Source organism: Rhinolophus ferrumequinum, chromosome 6 (genome assembly GCF_004115265.2).
Source record: "Rhinolophus ferrumequinum isolate MPI-CBG mRhiFer1 chromosome 6, mRhiFer1_v1.p, whole genome shotgun sequence".
Lineage (NCBI taxonomy): Eukaryota > Metazoa > Chordata > Mammalia > Chiroptera > Rhinolophidae > Rhinolophus > Rhinolophus ferrumequinum.
In genome coordinates, this window is record NC_046289.1 from 45,180,102 (window position 1) to 45,202,553 (window position 22,452).

The window sequence follows — 22,452 nt, forward strand, 5'->3', positions numbered from 1 at the left end:
GTATTAAGTTGATATTGTATAAAATTATGAACTTATATTAATAGAAAATACAAGTGACTTTAAGTATAAAAGTGTTAGTTTTATTTTCCACTTTCCCATTATAACTCCTCTTTCCTCCCATTACAAGCCCCCTCCACCACCTAATATTCCCACATACAAATCTTCATGTATGAAGTATATAATCCCAGTGGCACAACCACTCTCCAATCAGATACAGCCCTTCTTATAGTAGAAATGTATATTTCTTCCAACAGTGGCTCTTTCTGAGGCTGAGTTAATTATCTGTGACTTACATTTCCCCCCTTGCCTCCTCCCATCAAAAACAGTGTTTCACAACCAAAGAAGAAATACAAAATTTATGCCTGGGTCTCATGTATCACCAGTACTTAGTAATTTGATACACACCTTGAGGCCTCAAATCACTTATTGATAAATGGAATCACTTATTTCTGATTGATAAATAGAAAAGAGGTGTTCAACATTTTATTATATCACCTATTTTGAGATAGAAATATTTTGAAATAAAAGCTACTTCTCTTTATGCATCTTATGATGTGTATAGATTTCATCTTATTAATTTCATTTTAATCTTTACAGTGTCAGAGAGTGAGAGTGCAAAAGGAAGTGCTGATTGTCTTCCTAAGCTCCATTACCAAAGTTCTTCCAATATAGTTCGCCTCAGTGGTACAAATCATAACAGTGCTGATAAAATATCAGGAGAAAACACAGGTGAGTTGAATAGTACGCATATACCTCTGTTATGTGCAGAATGACTTGTGTCTGTATTTCTAGCGAATTTTTTTTAAGTCTTAATTTTCCAGGGTTATTTTTTTATATATTTGGTATGGTTTAGTAGCTTGACTTCTATGTTTTATAATATACTTTGTTCAAGCTTTTATTATAACGAAGTATAGGGGCAAACTTACGAGCTACATACTATCTTTTGAGTTTGGACTGTTGGGACCTTTTGGAAGGAGGAATTGGGAGCAATTGAGATGATCAGTCTGAGAGAACCACATACCTCGCCAGTTTTTAAATGAAGCATATGGTTCCTTAGTCTTCATATTGGGTCTTTTTTTTCCCCCTTAGAGGCAAAAGGATAATCCTTCAATTAGTTTAGTAGCAGTGCCCAATATTTTTTCTTTTCAAAGGCTTTTTATATATTATTTTATTTTTATTAATACAGCAATGCTTGTATTAGTGAGAGGTGATATTAGCACTGTTTTAAAGATGAGAAAACTAAGGTGTAATCTGACTGTTGGCAGGTCACATAAGTTATCAACTAGTTAATGGAAAAGTCAGTTTAGGATCGGGAATAATACTTGGTCTCACATTTTTCATCAGACCATTTGTGGAGGGTTAAACAGACCTAAGATTCAGAATTTCTAGTGTTAGTAGTCTGATCACATAATTACATTATTTCATTTTTGTGTTAGCTCAATTCTGTATCATGTTACAATCTAAACAAATATTGAAAGACTTGTGCTTTCAAGGCTAAAATATCTCTGTAAATGGCCTTGCTGCAATGATGTTTGTTTTTCTGCAGCATAGTTAGATATGCCTCTAGCTCAGGGGCAGGCAAACTATGGCCCATGTGCCAAATTGGGCCTGCAGCCTTTTTTTGTACAGGCCCACAAGCTAGGAATGGGTTTTCAAACAGTTGGGGGGAAAATCAAAAGAATAACGTTTTGGGACATACAAAAATTATATGAAATTCAAACTTCAGTGTTCATAAACAAAGGTTTATTGGAACACAGCCATGCTCATTCATTTACGTATTGTCTATGGCTGCTTTTGCACTACAAAATTAAATGATCTATAACTGTCTTACTTTGTATTTCTTTATTTAATAATTATTATAACTTAAACATTAAGTTTTTTTCCTTTGGTGTCATGGAATTGCTTCACAACCATTTAGTCCTTCCTAATCATTGTCTAATTATAACCCTTAATATTAGGTTGGTGCCAAAGTAATGGCAGTTTTAAAAGGTTAAAAATAATTGCAAAAACCGCCATTACTTTTGCACCAATCTATTATCTTGTCTTTGCCTTATTGTTCTTTCATTACTGTCTCTTCATGCTTGCCTTTTCTTAAAATCTGCTTTTATGAACTTTCTATTTTAATATGATTATAAACAGAGTACTCATCTGACTCATCCAGCTTTTGGTTACTCTCTATGCTTAACAGGCCAACTTTTTAAAGCCTGTAATAGGTGTCCCAGGTGTGAATTACACTTGTTTGTTTATCCTTATGATTTTTGGTTTTTTGTGTGTTTTTTTAATTTTATTATTATTATTTTTTTTATTCAGGGAGGGGAACAGGACTTTGTTGGGGAACAGTGTGTACTTCCAGGACTTTTTTTTTTTCCCAAGTCAAGTTGTCGTCCTTTCAATCTTAGTTGTGGAGGGTGTCATTCAGCTTCATGTTGTCCTTTCAGTCTTAGTTGTGGAGGGCGCAGCTCAGCTCCAGGTCCAGTTGCTATTGCTAGTTGCAGGGGGCGCAGCCCACAATCCCTTGTGGGAGTCGAACCGACAACCTTGTGGTTGAGAGGATGTGCTCCAACCAATTGAGTCATCTGGGAGCTCAGCAGCAGCTCAGCTCAAGGTTGTTCAATTTTAGTTGCAGGGGGCGGAGCCCACCATCCCTTGCGGGACTCCAGGAGTTGAACCAGCAACCTTGTGGTTGAGAGCCCACTGGCCCATGTGGTAATCGAACCGGCAGCCTTCGGAGTTAGGAGCTCAGAGCTCCGACCTCCTGAGCCACCGGGCCCGCCCTATCCTTAAGATTTTTGGCTTGAAAACTTTCCCGTCTGTTAAGTACTATGGGTTATTACTGCTGCCAAAGACTATATATGGAATTTATAGGAATACTTATTTTTCAATAACACGTTTCTTATATACTAGTACATGCTGTGATTCAAAGGATTTTTCAGGTTTGTTTATATTTTGCAAATACATATACATGTACATATATACATACAACAGCTTTTAAAAGATATGGGAGTAAAATAACCAGAGATGTTTTAATGTTTGATTGGATATTGAAATAAAATCATTACCCTGTAGTTACTTCATGATTATCTTGAGAATTTAACATTTTGATAAATGAATGTGGAATACTGAGAGTTAAACCACAAGAAAATTTACTCTGAAATAGGAAAACATACTCTGAAATGTTTTTCTAAGCCTAATTCTGGTTTTAGTATGTTTTAATTCTTTATCTTTAGCTACCATATTTAGCTATAATATTTCATATTATACTATATTATACTAGGTTATATTATATGTTTGTATTTGTGGCAGTTGTTTCCGGCAGACAATATTCATTAAGTAATTATTTTTTGAGATCCTACTTTATGCTACCATATGCCAGGTGCTACTGGGGATATAATAAGGCACGAAACAGAAACATGGCCCCTGCCTTCATAGAGAAGACAGGTGAGAGGGATAGGAAAATATTAATCAGAGAATCAAGTAAATATAAAAATGCTCTGAGATTAAATACTACAAAGAAGGGCTGTAAATTGCCACAAGAACATATAATAGAGAGACATGACCTGGATTTGGGTGAACATTGGTCAGGGAAAGCTTCCTTGAGAATATGGTTTTGAGCTTAGATCTGAAGGGTGAGTAGAAAACAAGTGAAAGGGGTTGCAGAGAAGGAGCTGAGAGGAGGCATTCCAAGCAGAGGGAAGCAGTATGCAAAGGGCTGTGTGGTGAGCATGCTCAAAGAGCTGAAAAAGGGCTGGTATGTATCAGCTAGCAGTATAGTCTGTCAGTATACCAGGAATTCCTATACCAGGAATTCTTTCAGCTTTAAGAATATGATTAACAGTCAAGGTTTTTTTCCTCAGATAAGAAATTCAAAGGTAAACAATTGCTCAGGATGTTGGTTTAGGGGCTTTGCCATCAGTTCTCTGTACCTAACCATGACTATAATGTGGCAACCTAGGCTATCACTCACCTGTGCAAGGCAGGAAGAATCAGGAAGGGGACCACTAGCCCATTTATCCCCTTACCAGGAAAGCAGAAGTTTCTCCGGAAGCCCTCAGGAACTATCACTTCAATATCACTCAACAGAATTATGTCACAGAGTCACCTGGCCCAAGAAGGTTAAATAGTTTGCAGCCTCTATGTTAGAGGCACACAGCTACCAGCCTAATCTGGTGGAGGTTAGCATGCATATAAAGTTAGAATCGGACAAACTTTTCTGTAAATGCCAGATAGTAAATATTTTAGGCCTTGCAGGACACACAACAGTCTCTACTGTCTATTATTCATGTGTGTGTGATTTTTACAACCCTTTAAAAATGGAAAAACCATTTGAGACTGTACAGAAACAATTCACAGGCCGAATTTGGCTCATAGATGTAGTTTGTCAATGCCTGGTATAATTTGATAACCAGCTTTATTTGTCTTCAGGCCATAGCATAGTTCTGACTACAAAGGAAGCCTTGCACAGCTATTTAAATGCTATCCCAGAGTATTATCTTGGAGTTATAAGATTTCTCCAAGTCTTTGATAATATTTGGCCTGTTGAACAGAAAGTTTCCCAGACTATCAGAAGAAAGCATATTCTTAGTTTCTTGTGTACTTAATCATAAGCTAATAATAGAAAAAAAAAGAATAAACTTTATCTCTCTGCTATATTGTTTTCCTTGCTAATGGTACAGGTTTATTAAATAATATTAGTTTGTAGGCTTTTATGGTTTCTAGTATTCCCTTTTTATTTCCTATCCTGTTATCTGAATGCTTTACATGGCAGGAAAAAAGGCACATTTTTAGTAATTACATAGTTATAGAGAGCTCATTCTGTTGAATAAAGCATGTAAAAAGAATCGTTGGCAATACCACACCTAGAATAATGCTTTAGAAGACTCCCACATAATAAGGACAATTAAAATGATCAGAAATCTAGAGTGCTGCTTTCAGCATTGGTACCTAAGTAATTTGGTAAGAAGCAGTGAATAATGTTTCTGGCTATTCTCATTTGACTGGTCTAAACTTGCAACCAATATGTAAAGCAAAGGCAAAATTGTTTAGCCACATCTATAGTAATAAGGATTTGGAGTTTTTTAAAAATACTTTCTGTTTATGGATAAAGCTAACATAGCTGCATTTTATTTGGTTTGGTGTAGTGTTTTTGGTTTTGTTTTTCATTTTTATTGGCAGAAGACCCAGAATCTTAAGGTCACCTAACACAACCACAACTGTATAACCATTGTTATTTAATCAATTTAGTGGCATTAACATGAATTTATTATTAAATATACCCAGGATAAATATTAATTTTAATTTATAAACTTAAAAAGCAGTGCATCCTTATACCTAAGAATATACCCTTTATGGTTAGTCAAATCTGAATTTAAATACCAGTTCTATCATTTCAGGACTGGGTAACTTTGGGCTAGATAATGAATGTGTCTGAGTGTCAGTTTTTTCTCTGTTGGAATAATTATGGTAGATAATGTAAGTAAAGTGCCTAGTAAAGTATCTGTCAAATAGCAGGCACCTGATTAGTGCTTGCTATCATCATGTTCATTACTAGTATTTCAGGTATTTTAGACAACTTATATTCGCACAGTACATTTTTCATGGCTAAAAACACTTTTCTTGTTTTTCAGAGAGCACAGCTGAGTCACTCTTAATATCATCTTTTGAGGCTACAAATGAAACAGGAAACATTCAAAGTAGATGCTTCAGGAAAAGACATAAAAGTGACAATGAACCTAATTTGCAGCAGCAAATGTCCTGGGGAAATAGAAACCATGACCTTAGTGGAGGAGTAGTGATGGGACTTAGGCTCAATAGAATTAACCAGGAAGCAAACCCTGGAGATATGGTTGAAAAATTAGGAGCTGATGCAAAAATTATTTCACATGTTATTTCAAAAAGCACAAGACCAAATACTCTTGATATTGGAAGGCCATCTTTAAGATCAAAAAGAGACAGTCTAGAAAAGGAATCTAGTGATGATGATACACCTTTTGATGGTTCTAACTGTTTATCAGAAAAAGTGGATTCGCCAGTTATTTTTGACTTAGAAGATTTAGACAATGAAAACAATGGGTCAAAAGTGGGATATGTTACACGAAATCACAAGAGGATTCAACGTACGAACAGCATTTCAGTAAAACCTTTTGAAAAAACTGATGTGGCAACAGGATTTGATCCCCTCTCTCTTTTGGTTGCTGAGAGTGAGCAGCAGCAAAAAGAGGAGGAAGAAGAGGATGAAGATGATAGCAAAAGCATTCCAACACCATCTGCTAGGCGTGATTTAGCTGAAGAAATTGTGATGTATATGAATAACATGACCAGTCCTTTGACAAGTCGGACACCAAGCATTGATTTACAACGGGCATGTGATGATAAATTAACCAATAAGAAAAGCCCAACATTGGTCAAGGCCTGTAGAAGATCGAGCCTGCCTCCTAATTCTCCTAGGCCAATGAGACTTACCAAATCTAAAAGTTATACAAAAAGTGAAGACAGACCAAGGGATAGACTCTGGTCTTCTCCAGCCTTCTCACCTACTTGCCCATTTAGGGAAGAATCTCAAGATGCATTAACTCATTCATCGTCTTCATTTAATTTAGATACACTACTAGTACCTAAACTAGATATTCTAAGGAACAGTATGTTCACTGCTGGAAAAGGAGTTGCAGAGAAAGCAAGCAAATGGTATTCCAGGTTCACCATGTATACCACATCACCTAAGGTAAGTTTTGTTAATACTTTCTATTTTTCCTTTTCTCTTCCTCCACTGCCAAAAGTTCCTTACTTTAAAGATGCCTGTTTTTACCATTCTCCTTAAATACAGCTTTACAAAAAAGACTCTTGCTTAAGGTTGGTAAGTGTCAAGAATTTAAACTTCAATAAAAACTTCAAAAGGAAAGAAAATTCACTAACTATAAAGTTAGGTTTATAATTCAGTTTTGAAAGAAAGTGATTTGAAGATAGATAAAAATTAGTGTTATATGAAAATGCTTACTGAGCTTCATTATTTCCTTCAAAATGCAGATTTTTCTTCAGATACAGTGTCCAGTATATTACCAGCCAGACATAGGATTTCTCCTGCTGGTTAAGATGGAGTAGCTTTTGATAGAGCTACATACTTCTTAAGAAAAAAAGCTAGATGAAAATGAAAATACAGAAAGTAGATGTTAGAAGTCTGCATAAAACTGCTAAAGCAACTAGAAAGTAGAGGGGCAAGATTCTAGAGAGAGAAGAATTGCAGAGGTGAGCTCAAGTTCTGTAGCTACTTTTTCCCTGAGGACATTTGCTTATTCTGAGCACAGAGCAAGAGGTTGCAAATCCAGGTTTTGCCTTATCAGAGAACTGTGGAGAGGTGAGGAGGCCAGCAGAGCTTTTAAGATCTTGTAGAGCTGGAAAGAAAATTAGAGACTTTGGGGTCCTCAGATACACAATTTTTTTCCTTCAAGACATTTTCTACATGCTGATATTGCATGAGAAAGAGGATAAAAAGATAAGCAGAAAGTCTCTGACAGACAAGAGTTCTCTGAAGTTTCATGGTGCTGGGAATACAATAACTAGAGTTCATGAGCTGGTGGACAAGGGGCTGGGGCTGGTGGTGAACACACCAGGCCCTTAGCTGGAAATTCTGCCCAACTCTGCCTTAGGAACATTGGCAAACTGGATGTGACTGAGCCTGACCAAAACTGCAACCTAGGCTTGACTCAGCTCCATCTATGGTTAGATTAAAATAATCAGCCTTTATCCAAAAGAGGAAATAGTATACCCTTTTTGGAAAAATAGAACATTATCTGGAGTCCTTCCGATTTTTACATATTTTTAAAATTGTATGTAATTTTTAAATATATTTTTTATATTCTATACATTTTTTATTTTTTATATTTTATACGGTTTTTTTTATATTCTGTCATTAAATTAAAAATAGCTATATCAAGAAACAGGACTATAAGTAAAAAAAGAAAACATGGTGGAAACAGATCTTTAGGTGATGCAAATATTTGAATTAGCCAGGGACTTTGAAATAATTATAATATTGTCAAGAAAATAGAGGAAAAGGTGAAAAATAGCTACAAAGATGGAAAATTTCACCAGATAATTATATATTTAAAAAAATAAAGTGTAAATTCTAAAACTCAAAAGGATACAAAGTTAAGAATGCAATAGTTGCATTTAAGAGCAGACAAAACACATAAAAAGAAAGGTCAGTAAACTAGATGAAAGTTAGTAGAAAATATACACATCGAAGCAAAGACAGCGAAAAACTGGAAAATACAAAAAAGAATGTAGGGTTTAGTGAAAATGCGTAGCATTGATGTAATTGAATTCCAGAAGAAGAGAGAATGAGGTATTCAAATGAACATTTAAAAAGCTAATTGCCGGGCTAACCTGGTGGCTCAGGTGGTTGGAGCACAGTGCTCCTAACGCCAAGGTCGCTGGTTCAATTCCCACATGGGCCAGCGAGCTGCTCCCTCTACCACTAAGAGAGTGAATAATGGCTCTCCCTGGAGCTGGGAGGCCGTGAGCAGCCAGAGCTCAGTGTGAGCTGACTGCCTTAGCCGGTTTGAACTGGAGTGGGGTGGGGAAGTGGACAAAGGGGGGAAAAAAAGCTAATTGCCAAGAATTTTCCAAAAGAAAATTAATCAAAGATGTCAGTTCACATATTTAGAATATCTACAAATGTCAAGCAGAATAAATACAAAGAAAACCATATTTAGGCATCTAATGTTAAAGTAGATGAAAATGAAATACAAAGAGAAATCTTAAAAGGAGCCAGATAAAAGAGATATATCATGTTTTGCCCAGTATAATGCACTCCTTTATATAATACGCACCCTCGTTTTTGGCCCAAACTTTCAGGGGAAAAAAATCTCTCACTTTAATTTTTCAGTTCAAATTTTTATTTGTTTAAATTTAGGTACTTGTTTTTTGTATTATAAAGGAATTTTAGCATTTATTTTTTAATATATTATGATACAAGAAATTTTATGTAACAAATAATGACAAAACACAAGAACAGATATAAATACAAGAAATTTTATGTACTGGTAACAAATTTACGATATTTACACGTCATAAAAGGCCAAGGACTCTTCATCATGGCAAATATGTCCTAAGTTCAGCAAAACCAATTATCGTATTCCAGGGTATTATTTTGCATTCGGATATTGTTACTGATTTATTTTAACTCATAAGCATAAATAAAAAAATTAAAAACATTTGCGAGTATATAGATACAGAATTAGTACTATGCATGTATAATGCACATCCTTATTTTTCCCTCACAAATTTGGGCAAAAAAAGCATGCATTATATACGGCAAAATACGGTATTACTTTCAAAGGAGCAACAATAAGAAACCGACAGTTGTCTTTTGAACAGAAACTATGATGTCAGAATACACTGGAAAGACATCTTTAGAGTTCTGAAAGAAAATGACTGCCAACTTATTTTTCTATACCCAGCAAAGATATTCTTTAAAAATTAGGGTGAGAGTTCTAGTTCCACTATAGTAACATAAGGCCACAACGCCCATCCCTCCCACTGATTACAGCTAAAAACTCCAGGCAAAATACAAAAACAACAACTTTCTAAGGATTCTGAAAAATAAAAGCAGGCCAACTATGAGAAGGGACCCACACAGAGATGAATTTTCCATTTTGTTTTTCTCATTCATCTTTGGCCCAAGAGCAGATCACAGTGTGGCATGGCAACTCTGGCAGCTAAAAATTCAAAAGAAAACCCATATTTCCTGGGCAGAGGAACCAGGGAAGAGGGCCACTGTGGGCTGGAAAGTTTGAGGGGAATCCAAGAGAAGGGGATTCCCTTATTCTGTGTGTGGACCACATAAGTCTCAAGAATCAAAACGCAAAGTACAATCTGAAATAACTCTGTTGACTGCTTGCTAAAACAAAAGCATCAATGTTCTGCAAGAGATTAAAACAGTACCCAGACTATACAACATTCACAGTGTCTAAAATAAAATCCAAAATTAGTTGGTATATAAAGAATCACAAATATATGACCCAATTCTCAAGGGAAAGACAATCCTGAGATGGCCCTGGTGTTGGAATTATCAGACACTGTAAAGCAGCTATTATAACTAGATTCCCCGAGGTAAAGAAAAACACATTTCAAATAAATGAAGGGAATTTTAAGCAAGAAATAGAAATTATTTTTAAAATGTATAACTATAAAATACACTTAAACTCATTGGATGAATTCAATAGTAGAATGGAGATCACAGAGGATAGTCGGTGAACTTGAAAATCGAGTAGTATTAATAGAAACTATCCAATTGAAAGAACAGAGAAAACTTTTTTATACAAATGAATATGGTAATAACTATGTATAGTACCAGGTGAGTACTAGACTAGTCAGGGGGATCACTTTATAAATTACATAAATGTCTAACCACCATGCTGAAATTAATATAAAATAATATTGAATGTCAACTGTAATTGAAAAAATTTTTAAAGGTGGGGGAAGGTAAAGGGAAATAAAAGGTTCAGATTTCCAGGTATGAAACAAGTCATGGGTAGGTAATGTACAGCATAGGGAATATAGTCAATAATATTGTGATAGTGTTATATGATGTCAGATGGTTAGTAGACTTATGGTGATCACTTCTTTAGGTATATAAAGGTTGAATAACTGTGGGGTACACCTAAAGCTAATATAATATTACATGTCAGCTATATTTTAATAAAAATCTTTAAAAAAATGAACAGTACCTCAGAGACTTTGGGGACAGTATCAAAAGGTGTAACATATAATTGAAGTTCCAAAAGAATTAGAGAAAGAGATTGTGGTAGAAAAGATATTTGAAGAAATAATGGCTGAAACTTACTGAATTTGGTAAAAGATTTAGAGTTACAGGTATAAGAGACTCAGTAAACTATAGACAGGATAAATTCAGAGAAAACTAAACCTACGTACACATAAGGAAACTGCTAAAAACCAAAGATATCCATCTGCTAATAAGAAAATGACTGCTGGAAAAAGAAAATAAGAATAAAAAGTATCTTCAAAGCTGTTAAAGAAAAATGACACATTACCTACAGAGGAATAAAGATTTGAATGACCATGTAGTTTTCATCATAATCCTTGGAGGGAAGAATACAGTGGAACAACACCTTTAACGTGTTGAAAGAAAACACCTGTCAACAACCCAGAATTCTGTATCCAGTGAAAATATTCTTCAGGGGTGAAGGTAAAATAAAAACATTTTCAGAAAAAGGAAAAAAAAAATCATGGCTGGTAGACCTATAAGATGTGCTAAATGGAGTTCTTCAGGCAAAAGAAAAATGATATTCAAAGAAACCTGTATCTTAAAAATGAAGGAAGACCAAAATAGATGGTAAATAGCTGATTAATATAAAAGACTACTTTTTTAACCTCTTAAATTGCTTAAAATACTTACAATTGTCTAAAATAAAAAATTATCTCACAGGATTTTTCAGTATACAAGTATGTTCATGTTTTATAGTGGTAAAAGGACTCACCATACTGACGTTTATTATACTTATTATATATGAAGTGATACTATACTAAGTAGACTGTAAAGGATTAGGTATATATATTGTAATCCTTCAAGCACCCACTTAAAAAATATGAGATGTAGCTAAAAAACCAATAAAAATATTCCAATAATCTTAAAAATAGCTCAGCAACACACACAAATACACACACACACACACACACACACACACAACTAGAAAAAAGCAAGTTTTATCTGGGCAGTAGAATTACAGATATTTAAAAAAAATTTCTTCATGCAAAAATTTGTATCTACCAGATTTTCTTATGGATTACTGGTATAACCGAAAAAAAATTTAACTCTGGTGTTCTCAAACGTGAAAACTAGAAATATATGTCTTTGAAACCTGGATGATTGTGGAAAAGAATAAAGTGTAAACAAATGAAATTTTAAAAGAAGAAAATGTAATTCGAATGGTATCATCCTGGGCTGAGATTTGCAGGAAGGAAATGAACAATAAATGGAGATTTAAAGTCAGCAAGGTTAGCTTACTAACAGATGATTATTTTGATCTAACTAAAAAATGCTGTCTTAAAAATTGATCTCCAGATCACATGGTACCTCTGTTTTAATTTTTTATGGCACCTCCATATTGTTTTCCATAGTGACTACCAATTTATATCTCCACCAACAGTGCAGGAGAGTTCCCTTTTCTCCACATCTTTGCCTACACTTGTTAATCTCTTATCTCTCTGATGGCAGCCATTCTATAATAACAGGCTTGAGGCAATATCTCATTGTGGTTTTGATTTGCATTTCCCTGATGACTAGTCCTGTTGAGGACCTTTTCATGTATCTGTTGGCCATTTGTCTTCTTTGAAAAAATATTTACTCAAGTCCTTTGCCCATTTAAAAATTTTTTTTTCAATTATAGTTGATATTCAGTATTATTTTATATTAGTTACAGGTGTACAGTGTAGTGGCTAGACATTTATATAATTTATGAAGTGATTCCTCCGATTAGTCTAGTACCCACCTGACACCACCATACGTAGTTGTTACAATACTATTGACCATATTCTCTGTGCTGTACTCTATACATCCCCGTGACCACCTTGCAACCACCAATAGGTTGTCGAAAAAATACCCGCATCCCCAGGTTCATTGCAGCATTATTCACAACAGCCAAGACACGGAAACCACTAAGTGTCCCTCACCAGATGAATGGATAAAGAAGATAAAGATGTGGTATCTATATAGAATGGAATATTATTCGGCCATTGGACGGAAATCCTGTCATTTGTGACAATGTGGAGGGATCTTGATGGTATCATGCTAACTGAAATAAGTCAGACAAGAAGGACAAATACTGTATTTTATCACTTACGTGTGGAATCCAAAAAAAGCTGAACTCATAGAAACTGCACATTGGAGGGTAGGGGAAATGGGGAGATGTTGGTCAAAGGGTATAAACTTCCAGTTATAAGAACAAGCTTTGGGAATCACAGCATTGTCATTATTGTTAACAAAATTGATTGTATACTTGAAAGTTGCTAAGACAGTAGCTATTAAACTTTCTCACCACAAAAAGAAATGGTAACTATATAATGGGTTCGAGGTGTCAGCTCATGCTATGGTGGTATTCATTTTGCATTATATAAGTGTACCAAATCAACACGTTATACACTTAAACTTACACAGAGTTATATGACAATTATAGCTCAATAAGGCTGGGGGAAAAATTGATCTCCAGCATGTCCGTCCAAATTAGCACACCCTTGTAAATTCGGTTGTTTTTTTCCTCTCGAAGTTATGTGATTAACTGATCAGCTGAGTAATTAGGCATTTCCTCTGCCTTTGAAGTGACTTTTTAAATAATAAGCTTTAAATATGAAGGAAAGTAAGCTTATAATTATGTCCTTAGGATCAAAGTTCTGATCGTACCAGTCTTTCTTCAGTGGGAGCCCAGGATTCTGAATCTACCTCTTTAACAGATGAGGATGTCTGCCCTGAGTTGGAAGGAGCAACTTTCTCCCAAGAGAGCGGTATCACCCCAGGGACTAAGGGAATTGATTTCAGCAGAACAAGCCTAGAAAGTTCTGCCTCCTTAGAAGGTTTGTCTAAACAGTTCTGTCATGCCTCATTTGGTATGTGGTACCTTTACTTGTTTTATGTTTTAATTTTGTAAAAGATTTGCATGGCTCCAAAGTCAAAACAATGAGAGCTGGGACACTTTCAGAGGTCTAGCTTCTGTCCACCCCCTGCATCTTGTTTTCTCCCTGTCCCTAGAGGTAACCATATTTATCCATTTTCGTTTATCCTTCCATTGTTGCTGTTTAAAAAAAAAATAACTCGGTGTGTGTGTGTGTGTGTGTGTGTGTGTGTGTGTGTGTACGTACACGCTTATTACCTCCCTGCCCTACCTCAAAAGGTAAAGTACTGTAAATACTATCCCACTCCTGGCTCTTTTCACTTGACAATATCCTGAAGATATTGCATATTGGTTGTTTTTTTCCTCTCGAAATTATAATGTCATCATCACATAACACTGTCCCACATCCATTTTTACGGTTGTATAGTTCATCATATGTCAGTATATTATTTTATTTTAACCACTGCTCTGTTAAGTTTCCAGCCTCTGACTATTACAAATAATGCTATGATGCATATATGTCATACTATATTTTTGCCAGGGTATTTTGAAAGATACTTCAAAATTCTTCCTTGAAGTGATATTGCCAAGTTCCCTACCTCAGGGCTATCCTATTTTGCATTCCCACCGGCAGTAGTTCAACGTACCTATTTCCTCATAGCCTTGTCAACAAAGTATGTTGACAGACTTTTGGATTTTTGTCATCTGATTGGTGAGAAATGTATTTCAGTTTGGTTTTTACTTATACTTCTTATTAATTTGTTTTAATAGCTGTATTTATATTAGAGAATTAATCCATTCTCTCTTATGTAAGTGACAGATACTTTTTCCAAGTTTGTCAAGTTTTGTGGAGTTTTTTTTGGTTACATGTATTTCATTTTATGTCATCAAACCTATCAGTCTTTTTCCCTCTTGCTTCTGGATTTTGAGTCATTAGGAAAGATTTCCCCTTTCCTAGGTTCAACAGTATTTTCTTCTGATACTTCTCTGGTTTCTTTTGTAACATTTTCTGGGGTCAGCATACTTTCTGTAAAGGGTCATATCATAAACATTTTAGATTTTGTGGGCCATCATGTACCCTTTTTTGTCACATATTCTTTTTTTTTTAACAATGTTTTAAAATGTAAAAACAATTCTTAGCTTGTGGCTATACAAAAATAGATTTGACCCCTGATTTAGATTTTCAATCCATTGAGATTTATCCTGGTATATGATGTGAGGAATGGATGAATGTAGTATTTTTTCATATACACCTTTGCTATTTTAAAAAGCTTTGGTGGAAATTTTCACACATTCACAAAAGTAGAAAGAATAGCACAATGAGCCTCCATGTACTCTTCGCCCAACTTCAAGAATTATCAGCAAATGGCCAATCTTGTTTTGTCTTTTCCTCTCTCCCCTCTGCTGCCATATTTTTTCCTTCCCTAAAGTCTCAAACAACATATAATTTTATTCATAAATACTTCAATATGTATCTCTAAAGTATAAGGACTTTAATGTTATATATTTTTAATTTCTTATAAAATTACTTAATTTGTTGAATAAATTTATTTTTAATCTTATGTCATACATATAATGTGTACACTTTTATGTATGTAAATACATTTCATAAATTGAGGACGTCTGAGTAACCAGCACTCAGATCAAGAAACAGAATATTAACAGCATCCCAAACCTCCTCCTCTCATGGCCAGATCCACTAGTCACTACTCCCTTCATGGATAAACATTATCTTCTAACACTGTTAGCATGGCCATTTTTAAACATTTTATAGATGCACATGGTGTGTAGCTTTCATGATGCATTCACTTTTTTGAAAACATAATTGTAATACCATTGTATTTTTTTAAATGTGAATGTATCATATAATATCTTAAATATTTCTTTAGTTTAAATTTGCACGATTATCTCATAAAGCTGTTTTTATAGGTGGTTTGTTCAAATTGGGATCCAAACAAGGTCCACTTGTTGCTTTTGCTTGGTTTGTCTATGAACTCCCTTTGGTCTTTGTTTCCTCTTTTTCTCCCCCACTTTGCCGTATATTCATGAAGAAATCAGGTGATGAGCTCCCCTCCTCCTTTTTTTCAATATACAAGAACAGTTTGTTGTGCTAAGCAAATAAAACTTACCCCACAACCTGATTCATATTTGTTAAAATGAATATTTATTCTGTGCTGATGATTAGTTGCAAAAGATGGGCTGCCCACATAAATGACTGATTTAGCCAAGGCAAATAGAAAGTATTAGAAAGCACCTTTGAACGAGCTTTAGCAGAGGAATTAAAGAAGGTTATTGGAGCGCCATCAAAAAACAAAACAAAACTGCAGTTCCCATCAGCTCCAAACATCTTTTTTTTTAATCTTGAATATTTTTTATTTTTATTATTTATTTTTTTATTAGTTTCAGGTGTACAAAACAATGTAATAGACATTTATCATTTATATCCCTCACACAGTGATAACCCTCCTCTCCCCATCTACTACCCCTCTCACATCGCACACAGCCATTACATTTCCACTGTCTCTATTCCTGATGCTGTACTCCGCTTCTTGTAACTATATATATATATATACATATATATATATACGTGTATATATATATATATATACACACATACATACATACACATACATATATATGAAATTGTAGTTGACATTCATTATTGTTCAGCGTCAGCTTCAGGTGTGCAGTGCAGTGATCAGGCATCTATATCATTCCTGAGGTGGTCTCCCTAACGTCTTAAAGGATGGTGTGAGGCTTCAGCTCTCTCTGCGTCTCTGTATCTCTGCATGGCAGGGCCTAGGGCCAGTGGTAGCTCTGGAGTTGTCTTTCTTCCCTTTGTCCTTTATTTGCTGAAAGAATCAGGTCTTTCATTAGTCTGGAGTATGCTGACTGCATCCCCATGGTGATGTTTAACATGTTTTCCTATCCTTTCTATTTCTTGTGAACTGGTAGTTTATACAATTCCTTTTTTTGATCTTTACATTTATAAAAATACCAATGTTCATTCATAAAATATAGTAACTACCAGGAAAAAAACGTATAGAGAGTACAGATTACCTCCGGTTTTACTAACAAGATATAGCCACTGTCAATTGATTGGACCCCAGAATTCCCCTTTTGTTGTTGTCGTTGTTGTTATAAATACCTACTAATAAAGCATTGCTCTGAAGAATACACTTGGAAACTCCTCCCTAGTGCTGAAGAGCAAGATTACTGTACCAGATCCTAAAAGATCCTTATATAGGGCAGAGAATTGACGGTAAATCTTTTCATGATTTGAAATAAGATGAGCTATTTTATACTTTTTAGACCTTAGAACTAAACACCTTCTTGTATTTTAAACATGGAAAAATAGAGACAGCAAAACAGTAATTATAAACAAATGTAATGCCTTCTAGTCTGTACACACAATGCATTTAATAAGTGAGTAATGACTGAACACACTTAGCATGTGTGTTCAATAGAATTAGAACACATTTCCTTAGGTTTGTACTCAGAACAAAAATTCATGCGTTGAAAAACATTTTTTATTAGTTTTTTAATTAGTTTTAATATTTTGAATAGAACAGTTTGATATTTTATCAGAGAATTTATGAAAGTATAAGATTCTCGTATCTTTTCTCATTCGTTTTAATGGTTTTGCTCTTTGTATTTTAATAATGAATAGGATCCCTGTCAAAGTTTGCCTTGCCTGGGAAATCAGAAGTGGCATCTTCCTGCAACACGAGTAACACAAATATCTTCCAGAACTATGCAATGGAGGTACAATTTTAATCAAAAGAGCATCTTTATGTACTACTTTATACAATGTACATTTATTAAGTGTTGGTGGTCTCAGAGTAATAAAAATTGAAATATATAGCATCTGAAAATTTGGGAATGTATTCTGCACCTGAACAAACTTAAAATATCTAGTATTTCAGATTAATGAAGTCATACTACTTTATCTCTATTTAGAAAAGTTCCATGCTTCCTTTGAGATTTATCAACATACAAAAGCATTTTCATGTTCAATATTTATATTTATCCCTTATTATATGTATGTTCTCTTTGAATTTTTATTTCACATCTCAAACACAACCGATTTTGCTATGGAAGTACACTTTTTTGAAGAGGGGTACAGGAAGCAGTCTTGGCATATGTGTCAGCTGTCCGTCTGATTTAAATATCTGCTGGATATGCTGCCATATCTCATCTTCTTACATTGAAAAACTTACACTTTTACACTTTAAAATTTTTTCCTAATTATTGTGTAAAAATTACTCCCAAATACATTTGTGAGTGTTACTTCATGCTACTTTGCATAAATTTGGAAAGTAAAGTTTCATGCAGCTGAATAGTAAATGAGTACTGATGTTGCAACTTACAAAGTTTCTGAGGACTTCAGGAATTTCTATATTTTATTAATATAATGACAGCATTTATATTTATCTACAGCAGTACTTCTTAAACTATCTATAGTGACAGACCAGGGTTTTTTTTCTTTCTTTCTTTCTTTTTTTTTTTTTTTGGTTATTGTTTTTATATTGATCACACGCTTACGATATTTCAACAATGACAAAGTACTTAAAGGTTACTAAATCCTTTTCTCAATTTCTTTACTTATCTAACCACAAACCAGTAAGAATTTGTAGACCAGCACTGGTCTGGGGACCACACTTTGAATAGCACAGGTCTATAATATGTAATTACAAAAACCTATTTTGAGTATTAACAAATTAATGCTTGGGTTTACTTTTCCATTAATAAAACCATGGCAGGTTTATAGTAATTATAATGGTAAAAACTCTCACTTAAATGAAAATTTCCCTTTTGGGCAAAAAATTTGGAATAGCTGAAATAAAGATGAGTATCTTATCTAATGCACTGAATGTAATCCACTTTTTGTTTGTAACTTCTGAATCTTTCTGAGTTTTAGTTTTCCAATAGATTTATTAATCAAAATGGCTTTTTAATTCATAATATGCACTAACCGGCTTACGTTATACGGTGCCATTTTCTCCCACAGGTTCTCATTTCAAGTTGCTCTCGGTGTAAAACTTGTGATTGTCTTGTCCATGATGAGGAAATCATGGCTGGCTGGACAGCAGATGATTCAAATCTTAATACCACATGCCCGTTTTGTGGCAATCTTTTCTTGCCCTTCTTGAATATTGAAATAAGAGATTTAAGACGTCCTGGAAGGTAATGATTTATGCTTTCTTCCCCCTTCGAATTTAAGATCATGTTTCCTAAAATAGCTGTTTTCTGAAATAGCTCCTTTGGTTCACATTACAGATACTTTTTGAAGTCAAGCCCATCTACAGAAAATATGCATTTTCCACCCTCCTTTTCCAGGCAAACAAGACCATCTTGTATCTCAGCATCAGCCTCTGGTCTTGATACATCTGTTTTCTCTGTTCAAGGGGATTTTGATTTAAATAGGTAATTATGATTATGTGGAACTATATTTTAACAATTTATATTACACAAGTTTTTGATAATGACAAAAATGTGCTGACCATTTTCAAGTTTAAATTTCTATGATTCATAGTCTTAAATTCTTCTAATTAAAGCAGTATTAAAATTCTCTAATAACCTAGATGTTTAAACAGTTACAGTTTATGCTTTATGAATCCCCAGGGTTTAAGCTGTATAATTCATGTATGGTAATGTTTACTGGTATTTTAAAAGTAAAAATTCTGGAGAACACTAGAAGCTTATAATGAACACCTTTCTTTTATCTCTCTCTCTTCAGGAATTAAATCAGTACGAACTTCTATTTTGGAATATTTAATTTTCTACTTAGGAATATTTAATAATATAAGAAAACATTTGGAGCTGATAGAGGAACTGTAAAATTAAACTAAGACTATACTGTAAGCCTAATATAAATAAATCTATGCTTAAAACAAAAGCAGAAATCACCTTCATTTCGGAGAAGTGCCAGATACACCATAGGTGGCTGGGCAGATGAAACCATATTGGTAACTGCATGTGCAGAAGAAAATCTGCATAGTACTGGCAGGTTAACATGACCTGTTTAATCCTAAGCGCTTAGGCAGCAAAATTGCGAATCTGTGCACCATCTTTCATCATGGGTTTGTTGTAACCATTTCTCTGACTCTCTGCCACTGGCTTGTGAATAGTTGAGAATCTCTCTTCCCACTAGCTGAAGGAATAGTTTCCTCTGCTTTGTATCCTTTGGGCCTGCAGTGGTTTCTGCTGTATAAAAGTTGTCTACTATATGTTTTGAATAATTGAATGACTCTTGAATGTTTAAAGTTCACTGGATAAAAAGGAATTTTAACATGACTAGACTACTTAAAAATGTATCCTGTTTCCCAGCTGAAGCCTGAGTTCCTTTGATTTACTTTGGTATGCCTAGCTCTGCTGCTAAAGAGAAGAATATGGTCTTTCTAGATGAAATAATAAATCTAGACAGTGATATGATGTTTTCTTTTTTCAATGCCCAAGCAAATCTAAAGCACTGGAAAATACATGTGCCCGAAGTAGAAGTATTCAGATCCCTGCTGATAGATCAAAAACAACTATGTCCAAATGTCCAATATTTCCGTTGGCCAGGAGTGTCAGTACTTATGGTCCCTTGGATAAAGAAGACATTGGGGGCCAGAAGCTCATTCCTACAGGCAGCCTGCCAGCCACTTTACAAGGAGCTACGGTATGTATTTTGGTGGTGTTAAAAATTCAGACATTGATAATTTACATATGATTTTGTTCCCCTTGTCCTGAACAGCTGTATTGGCTTTAATTTTATTATTGTCAAGAAGAGTCTCTTGTCTCATGATACAATTATAGTACCTTTCTACATATGGAAATCATGGACAGGAATTTTTTTTTCAGTGACCGTATCATCAATCTTGTATTTGCCATTTACGGTTTTTATTTATTCAACAGGAGTCTTTAGGATTAGAATGGCGCCTTCAAAGTCCAGATCCTGTCACTGTTCCATATCTTAGTCCTTTAGTGGTGTGGAAGGAACTTGAAAGTTTATTGGAAAACGAAGGCGATCATGCAATAACAGTGGCCGACTTTGTGGACCATCATCCAATTGTGTTTTGGAACCTGGTGTGGTATTTTAGGCGTCTTGACTTACCCAGTAACTTACCTGGATTGATTCTTTCTTCTGAGCATTGTAACAAGTATTCAAAGGTATGAGAATAAAAATTAAAAGGCAGTGCTATTGTCACCATTGTAATGTTTGCATATTCCCAATGACAAAAAACTTAATGTATTACAGAATTGTACACCTGAAATCTATGTAACTTTACTAACAATTGTTGCCCCAATAAACTTTAATTTTTAAAAAAAATTAATTTTTATGCTATTTTTAATAACCATCTGAATCATTAGCTCAATAAAATTGTTTTAGTTGCGTTTACAAATAGTTTTTCTTCTTATAATCGAGCATTAAGACAAAGTCATGTTTTTTAGCTTTCTTATAAAATTTACACAAAATGGGCTTGCATTTTTGTGATAGCCTCAAGAATAAACTGCATGACTCTTAATGAGAGGAGTTTGTGAGTTGGCCCCACTCATGTCTCATACATCCTTCAAAAATAATTCATATTGCAGTCATGTGCTACCATTCTCTTCATGCCTTTACTTTGAATTTTTGCTTAACATTTAGATAATCAGTTTGTTCACTTGTTCACTTGTACTTTTAATATGTTGCTCTATAAATGCATTTTTACTTTTTCATATGCTATCACCACCACTAAAATGCAAAGCCTCTAAGTTCAGGAGTTTTGTCTTCTCCTTTCTTGTACTTCATGTCTATGATTGTGCACTTGCTTTGGATTTTCAGTACATGATGAATGAGTAACCAAAGGTTAACTCAGAGTTATCTGGACTGCGGACTCAGACTGATGTAGAATAGGGCCCCCGGATTCATTTTTCTTGGATTCATCTGAACCAGTTGAGATTAGCCCGTGTGCCCCCCTTCTCACTGATCTCTGTCCTAAAACCTACTTTAGAGCAGAAATCACTTTACTTTAGAGATCATTAGATTCTCAACTCAGCCCATCTTCCTTCAGTCAATATAAAACGCGTACAAACCAGTCATTTTCTGTTCTCTTTTCTCTCTTCCATACACATATCCTAAAAAATAAGGATCTTTATAAAATATTTACAAAACATTATTATGTAAGGATCATTAATGAATGTTTGTTCTTCCACACAGATTCCTCGCCACTGTATGTCTGAAGATAGTAAATATGTTTTAATACAAATGTTATGGGACAATATGAAATTACATCAGGACCCGGGACAGCCCTTGTACATCCTCTGGAATGCCCACAGTAAGTGCTGTCATGGGATGTTGGCTTCGTTCATAGGACGGTAATCTCTACTTACTTTAAATAGCCTAAACTCATGTATAACTGACTCTTATTTTGCTATACTACTTTTTGTCTTACAGGTCAAAATCGTACTCTTTTGTTTGAGAGTGAGTGTTTAAATTTGATGTTTTTAGAGTTACCTTCCATGGAGGTTAAGGGTTTTTTGGTTTTTATTTTGGGGTGTTTTTTTTTAAGTAGTGCTATATATGTGCTGGAGGGGTTATGTTTTGTAGTTTTGCTTTTAGCATATTGCTTGTCCCAATTTCTTCTTTTTACCTATTGTTTTGTTTGTTTTCATCCTGGCTGCTGATGTAGAACTTCTCCAGGGGCTGTATTAAGGAAAAAATGTCTTTTCAGTTTTAGTCTTTAAGGCCACAAAATAACTTTTTTTTCCGGCCTATTTTTATCATTATTTGTCTTATTTTTTCCTTTTTCTTTTCTTTCTTCATTCTTGGATTTCTATTCCTTTATTTATTGCCTTTAATTTA

General features: G+C 34.5%; 1 protein-coding gene across 1 annotated transcript in view; it reads left to right on the top strand.

Moving 5' to 3' along the window:
- Positions 1–22,452, top strand: part of DENND4A (DENN domain containing 4A) — a 73,799-nt gene that overhangs the window by 47,637 nt on the left and 3,710 nt on the right. The window contains 9 exon segments of the mRNA XM_033107627.1: positions 598–729; positions 5,625–6,718; positions 13,395–13,584; positions 17,293–17,387; positions 18,634–18,809; positions 18,903–19,049; positions 20,082–20,286; positions 20,523–20,777; positions 21,808–21,925. Coding sequence (XP_032963518.1) covers positions 598–729; positions 5,625–6,718; positions 13,395–13,584; positions 17,293–17,387; positions 18,634–18,809; positions 18,903–19,049; positions 20,082–20,286; positions 20,523–20,777; positions 21,808–21,925 — 2,412 coding nt within the window.